The sequence below is a fragment of the Cynoglossus semilaevis genome, chromosome 8 (genome assembly GCF_000523025.1).
Source record: "Cynoglossus semilaevis isolate Cse_v1.0 chromosome 8, Cse_v1.0, whole genome shotgun sequence".
In the NCBI taxonomy this organism is placed as follows: Eukaryota; Metazoa; Chordata; class Actinopteri; order Pleuronectiformes; family Cynoglossidae; genus Cynoglossus; species Cynoglossus semilaevis.
Window position 1 is genome coordinate 21,045,040 of NC_024314.1, and position 7,265 is coordinate 21,052,304.

At 39.0% G+C, this 7,265-nt stretch overlaps 1 protein-coding gene across 1 annotated transcript in view; it reads left to right on the forward strand.

Moving 5' to 3' along the window:
• Positions 1-614: 614 nt before the first annotated feature.
• col7a1l (collagen type VII alpha 1-like) overlaps positions 615-7,265 on the forward strand; it is a 50,594-nt gene continuing 43,943 nt past the window's right edge. Inside the window, 2 exon segments of the mRNA XM_017034029.2 lie at positions 615-1,129; positions 5,866-6,079. Of these exon segments, the coding sequence (XP_016889518.1) occupies positions 6,004-6,079 (76 nt within the window). The 5' untranslated portion in view covers positions 615-1,129; positions 5,866-6,003.

Here is a 7,265-nt window from a genome sequence, read left to right on the forward strand (position 1 = left end):
CCTTGGGTTGGCCGTTAAAAGTTGACCTTGGTGCCCCCTCAATACACACATTTACTGAGACAGGCTTGTAAAACACAGCGGATTTATCACCTTTTCTCACCTTTCTGTTTTTCAGAGGGTGTTTACTCTTCAGGCTGTTTTGGCTGTGACTTTATGTGTGACTACACCACCATTTAATACAGAGGTATGTGGTGAATACAGGAGCTCCCACTAATTCACCTCCACCGTGTTTAGTGCTTTTATCACCTGCTCTTTTCCTTTTATTTGACGCTGCAGTAAATAAAGAAACCCAGCCAACAAATTCAGGTCAGGAAATGAGATTTAATCTGATCAGAATCAAAGGCCCTTTTCATGAAAACAGTTTGAAATAAAAGATTGAGTCTCAGTGGACACTGGATATTATTGGTTTTCATGACACGGAGGTCACTCAGACTTTATGGCTGACTTTTTTAAAATACCTGATCCAGATTTTTTCATTTATTTCTGAGGGGAAAAGTCAGAGTTATTAATTGATTGATTTTAATTGCATTTTTTAAAAAAATTCAGGAATGTCTTTTTAATAAATTATCCCATTTATAGGTCCTAATGTCCTTCTCTGTCTAATCTGTTAACCAGAGGTCAAAGTTTTACTGTCTGTTTACTGTACGTATGCACTGAACATGCAAACACACACAAGCACACACACACACACACAGACAGACTGTTGAAATGCACCTCTTCCTTTCTTTTTTTTCTTCCTTTCCGAATTTCCTTTCCTCTTTTCCTCGGTCCTGTCTCTCTCTCTCTCTGAGCCAACAGGTTGCAGCAGCTTCACCCCCACCCCCTTCACCCAAACTTTTTCCTGCACTTCAGCAGATCCCGGCCAAGAAACTCTGCCATTCAACCAACAACACTTACATCTACCTCCTACCCAACACACACACACACACAAAGATAAACTCATAGATTTTCAAACAACTTTATTTTTTTATTTCCTCTGATAACACCATCTCCAGAAAATTTATATTTATTTTTCCGTTTTCTGCCTCACTTGGATAAAACACTGGGAATATTTTTTTTTTTTCCTCTCCAAGCCCTGAAGAAATTACCTGGACTGGAGACGATAATAAAGATTCACTTGTCTGCACGGGTAAGTGAGAATGCACAGGCCCATTACTTGAATCGCATTAATGTGGTGCTTTACAGAAAACTCCAAACTGCACAGAAACTGATACACATTTGCGGCCAAATGCAGACTGTGTTGAGTTTTACTGCGCTACGGTTTCTCCTTAAACAGCATAAACACTGCTAATTACCTCTCGTGTCTTGCATTGGCTCCTTGTTTTTCTAATTTTGTGAGATAACTAACAGTAATTGCAACAAATGTGGCACTCAATCTAAAAGCATGCAGCTGCAAATGTGTTCCTGCACATTCATCCCTGCATGTACGCTCCGCTTCTCCTTTGTGCGTAAAGAGCATTAACAAAAAAAGCAATGGCTTTGGTGTATTTTTTATAATCGTGTCCGCTCTTGTGTGTGAGTAGTGGGAGCATACCAGGTAGTAAGTCAGACCAGGAGATTGAAGTATGTAGAATGAATGAAATGTCGGCCATGTGCAGACTTGTTGGAGTTCATTGGCCACAAAAGCAAAGTCTCATAATGACTACAGGTTTACAAGGGCATGTGCGTTCATTTAATTTACGTCTTTACTGTGAACGCTCATGTGCGTCAAAAGGGATATCTGCGCTTCTGCTTTGGCACCCAATCAGCCTCTTACCTTCCAGGCAGTGATTCCACCCCTCATAGAAATAGCTGACGCGCTCTCAGACATGCAGAAAATTTGTTGTGGTCGTGTTTGTTCCGAATGTGGCAAAGAGATAGGGAAGAGAATTGGAGCCTAAGGGGCCACAGAATGTAGACTGCACAGAAACAATGAAGGACATTCTAGTCAAATGGATCATAACGGCAGGCTTATGGATAATATTTGCGAGTGTGTTTCATTAGACTGTCACTAAAGTCTGTCAGTGCAGACAGCAGGGGCTCTGATCCGCAGCCAAACTCTATAAAAGGCAACATCTGTCAGGAAATTGTTGAGCCCCACCCCCCTTTGTTAAAAGTCCAATAATATAAATAAGTAACAGTCCGAGTCCAAATGTTATTCCTATCCAAATGAAGTGCTTTCATATTGCTTCTGGGTTAATTTCCAGGCACTTTTTAAAATCAAATTTTAGCTTCTTTTGGCTAAGATATGCCCATTTTACCGTATAATTAGTTAAAAGTATAATATGGGAAAATGTTTGTATGTTTTGGTAAAACATACATCACAACCCTGTTGGGGGTGCTATATCACAGGTTTCCATCACAACCCTGTTGGGGGTGCTATATCTCACATTTTAATGCTTTTGGAGAGTATTTGAGAGTGCTGCCAAAAACAATCGTTTTATGTCAATCTGAGCCATAACCTTGGCAAAATAGGTATCGTAATAAAACAATTATGACATGACTCTTTTAGAATCCTTTTGTTGCATCGTGCTCTGCTGTATTTCAGCAGCGTTTGTGATGATGGTCTGGTTTATTTTTTTAAACATTTGTGTTTTTTAACCATATTTCTGTGACAGCATTTCTACATAGAAACCCTGTCCCATAATAGATGTATGATACCACCTTACCATGATACCATCGTTGATCTTTACTCCACTTCAGTTGGAGGATGATACATGCAGAGACATATCCTAGATCTGCATTGGTATGAGAGAGGAAGAATGTGGTTACTGGATGTCTTACATTAGAGTTCAAGCTGTGCCAGGACTCACCACCATCTGCAGAGACTATAAACCAGTCAACTCTCTGCATATTCTCACTCACTTCAACCAGGTGGCCATATCAGATGGAGGAATTTTCCGGAATTTCAATTCATTTGCATTTCTCTGATTTATTTAAATGGCATCATGATTCTCATTCAGGAGTGGGGGGAAAATAACACGATCTCATCTGCAAACATTGTAAATGCCGAACTGGTGCATAGCTTGATTAACCGAGCGTGAATCATTAAAGAACTCATGTCATGTTTTCATCTCATGTAAAACAGTCGAGCAAAGGCTAAGATCTCTCTTTGATGTCGTGCTTATGAATTTGTAAAAGAACATGCCCGCAAACACACACACACACACACACACACCCGCTAAATTGTGTGGAGACGTGGGGTTTTATAACAGGCTAATGTAAAACATAAGAGCACTGAGCGTTTCCCTGGGATCAGAGTTAATGTGTTGAACATTCTGCTCTCTGATGGAAGTCCCTTCATTTTAAATGGGATCATCCTTTGACTGGTGCATAATTCATCTGCCACTGTGTTGGTTGTAATGATTTAAGTGCTTGATCTACTCTACTTCTGCGTTAATTACGCTCACTTAACTCCTTGTTGTTGTCGTGGTTGTTTTTGCCACGCCGCGTTGTTAGTTGCTCTTAAATGTCACGTCTCTCTGGAGGTGCCAAACCCATTACCAGAACTGTTGGTACATTTTTTTTTTTTAAATTGCAACAAAAAGTGAAAAACACAATGTAGTAACACGATACCGATAAGGGAAAAAGTTACTGTGATTCACACTTTATTTAATGACGTCCAAAACAGACGTATAAATTACACTTTTATTCGCTTTATAAAGTGGTTACCAATGAATGAACTTGCTAATGGAGTAACCTCCAAGAACGTTTCTGTTATGACCATTCCAGTTTTCCTTTGCCTCTGTCGGACATTTTTTAGGAGTGTACTGTAGGAATCAATTTGTTATTAGAGCAACCAATATCATTGTTTTTTTAATTAAACAGTTTTGTTTTTCCTGATGCAACACTACTCCTGTGACATTAACATGCTACTGATAATAGTGCTGTTGCATCTTCACGAAGCACAGTACAGTACAGTACAGTACAGTACAGTACAGTAGTTCACCAAGGCAGTGAAGCCTCTGTAGTATCTCACTGGTCGTGAGCTGCCTCCTCCACACAGCACATTACACTCAGTCAGAAGCCGTAGCTCCAGGGCTAATTTCTTTCATGCTAACCTGAAGTTTCCTGTCTGTTGAAGAAGAAAGAGCAGGATTTTCACAGTGTCCCAGAGCGTTACTGTACCTCTATTCACTCTCACAGACAGCTAATATTATCCCTCCGTCTAGATTCTCTGCAATGAAAAGCTGTGTTCCCGGCAGCGAGGTTCATACGTCTGAATGTCCCTGTGCTGAGGTTATTACTTCACAACCACAGATCATAGCCAACATACAGGGCTGATGTTTGAGCATGTAGCTATCCTTCCTCGACATAGGTGCTGTCTACTGTACAGTAGGTGGTGCTAAAAAAGTATTTAAATGGGTTCTTATATGCATGGTCTACTGTATTATTTCTTCTAAGTTACATGTTCTACACTTGGTCAAATCTATTTTCACAAGAATTAAGGGAAACATTTAAGTTGATCTTATAGATTTTCACCCAAATTCCTTTGTTAGTTGTGTTTCTTTACGTAAACCCTGTAACATTTGCCCTTGTAACTGCATCAACAAGTTCTCATGAGAGTTAGATAGAAGGAGAATTTGATTTCTTTGTTGACTTTTCCTTACAGTTTTTACAGTGCTGTCACGTAGCCCTGGTCAGACCTGAAACACCAGAGCCACAGCAACACACCAACGAAAACAGAGGGCAGGTAGAGGCTGTAATTAGACATGCCCTGTGCCTATTATTACAGATTTGCCATAGTGGTAGATGGTTTTTTTTGTTGCTTTTTTTACAGAAAGGTGGTCTGCTCACACACATTTGACATGATTAGCCATGCTCTGTCAGACTCTCAGCCTCTGTAGATTATGCTCATCTCTGCAGTGTGAGTTCCAGGGCATTGCAGGGCCTCAGGCCAACTGTCTAGCACAGGTGCATATGGCTCACAGGTTTGACCAGAGCAGACAACTTTGGAGCCGGGTCAGAAACTAGTGGAGGCTTGCGGCTAAAATATCCTCAATCTATCTGATATTGCCCTTGACAACCGTATGACAGATGCTTTTATTCCCTAAGTTAAATAGAAAGTTAACTTTGGCAAAGTCCAAGTTGAAATGTCACGCCAGTCTTCCTTAGCTGACTCTTGCGTGTCAGTTGCGTGTTACGTTTGTTGCTCTTGAGTCATAGATTGTGAAATATATTTATAAAAAAGACCAGCAGCCAGTCACAAGTTTGGTCAAAAAAGTAAAGTAAACTTTAAAGTAAATTTAAATTAGCTAACAGATATCATAAAGATGGTGAAATTAATGTTATAAGATCAAAAATAAGAAAGGAAACATGAATATGTCAAAGAAAGAAAGGTAAAGGCTGACAAAACTAGAAGGTTTGGTTGGATACCTAAATACTTGCAAAACAGCAGAAAGTAGTACTCTTTGAATCAAACATAACTCAAAAGATCAGGTCAAATGTAGTACTACTACATTAGTAATGTTCTCGATGTTAGGCCAGGACATTTGTCTCAGCAATAAAGCCTCTATTTTTGGTTTTTATGTATGAGGGAAATGAAGAGGTATGGAAAAACTTTTTAATTATCCCCGAAAAAATGTTGAAAATTAACATAACAGCTGCAGCCATCAAACAGATTGAGTCCATAAGAAGCTCTGACATTAATCATCTGTTGCTCTGGGTAATTACTTTTATTGTCCACTGTTGTCTGGATAAGAGCCTGTAATAGCTGCGTTCGTGCTGGACAGTTTAAAAGCCTTTTTGATGCTTTCTTTTCCCCCGTGTCATTGTAATCTGTTGTATAGAATAATTTGATTTTTTTTATACAACAATGGCAGCCAGTAAAAACTCACACAAATCACTGTGCGTGTTGTCTCACTCCATGTATCTCTTTACTTTCAGATTAAAGACAAATCATAGCCTGGATTGATGATCTCACAGTGGATACTGGGATTTGTGTTTATCAAGAGAAGATCTGGAAGGAGGAGAAGGTGATTGAAGGAGGAAGAGGAGAAGGAAGAGGAGGAGCTGAGAAGGAGTATGGGCCTCTCCTCTGTGTGGATCTTTCTTTTGTCCCTTTTTCTCTACCATCAAAGAGTCACGGGACAGATTGAAGGTAATTCAACTTTTAAATAAAGCACCAACATTCTTTATCCTTTTTTTGACTCGACCAATTTAGTTACTCATTAAAATAGTTTAAGTATCAATCATCAAAACTCTCTTATTTCTTTTTTATCTGTTCTCTTCAATGAAAGTCAAATACCACCATATGGCGCCAAACATTGTGTAATTCTGAGTCAGACCCTTATGTTTCAGCATCAAAAATCTGCTACGAATTATACCCAGATGCTGAGGCCAAAAAAGAGGCCAATGTTTCACTGAACACAGTCTGTTCTGATGCTCCACAGTACCGATCCAGGTGTGATCGGCCGACACTCTCAACACCTTCACTTACTGTCCCGACTGTGTCTAGTCGGAATTCAAACATCTGTTTACCTCATGTTCGTTACACCGACCTGTCAAATCCAGGCCGAAGACACACAACCTTAGCCCCTTGTTCTGTCAGAGGTCATCAAAAGGTCAAGTTAGCCAAGTTAGATTTACCCACAAGAGACATTTTTGTCAAAGATTAATTGGTGAAATTGTTTTGGTGAAAAGGAGACGTAGCAAAACGATGCTACTGGTAGCTAGCTAACTTAGCAGCTGGAATTTAACAAACATTAGCTGACCAAAAAAGTCTAAAAGAGCCATCATTAGCAACAGAGGCTTAAATGATTTAAGTAAGGCAGGAGAGATTGTTGGATGAGAAGTAATTCACAAAATGAGTTTGGCTGAAACATGCTTTATTAAATTAGCTAAAACAATCAACCATTAAATTCAGTTTGAAGTTTGACTAAAATAGTGAGAAGAAGAAGTTTGTGTTAAATCCAAACTTAAGGCAAATTTTACTTCTCTAACAGTAACCACTGTAACAGATTCCCAAGTTTCTGGTGACTAATTCTTTAATTCATCAGAGCTGTTGAAGTGCTTCTAATTTAACACTAATTATTCGACAGTGTAAGAGTCAGAACCATCAATATTTTTATATAAAGATATAGTCACGTAAATGAAGTGGGAGAAAAATAAAAATGTTTTAAACTGATGCTAAATTAACACTGTTAACTGAACAGTGTAAGCGTTGGTTGATCAATATCTTCACAGAAATAAAGAGTCAGAGAAGAAAGTAATGAAAATAACAAGGGAATAGTCTTTCAGTCTAGAAACCTTAAGTGTTTTTTTAGTCAGAATTTAGGCCCTAAATC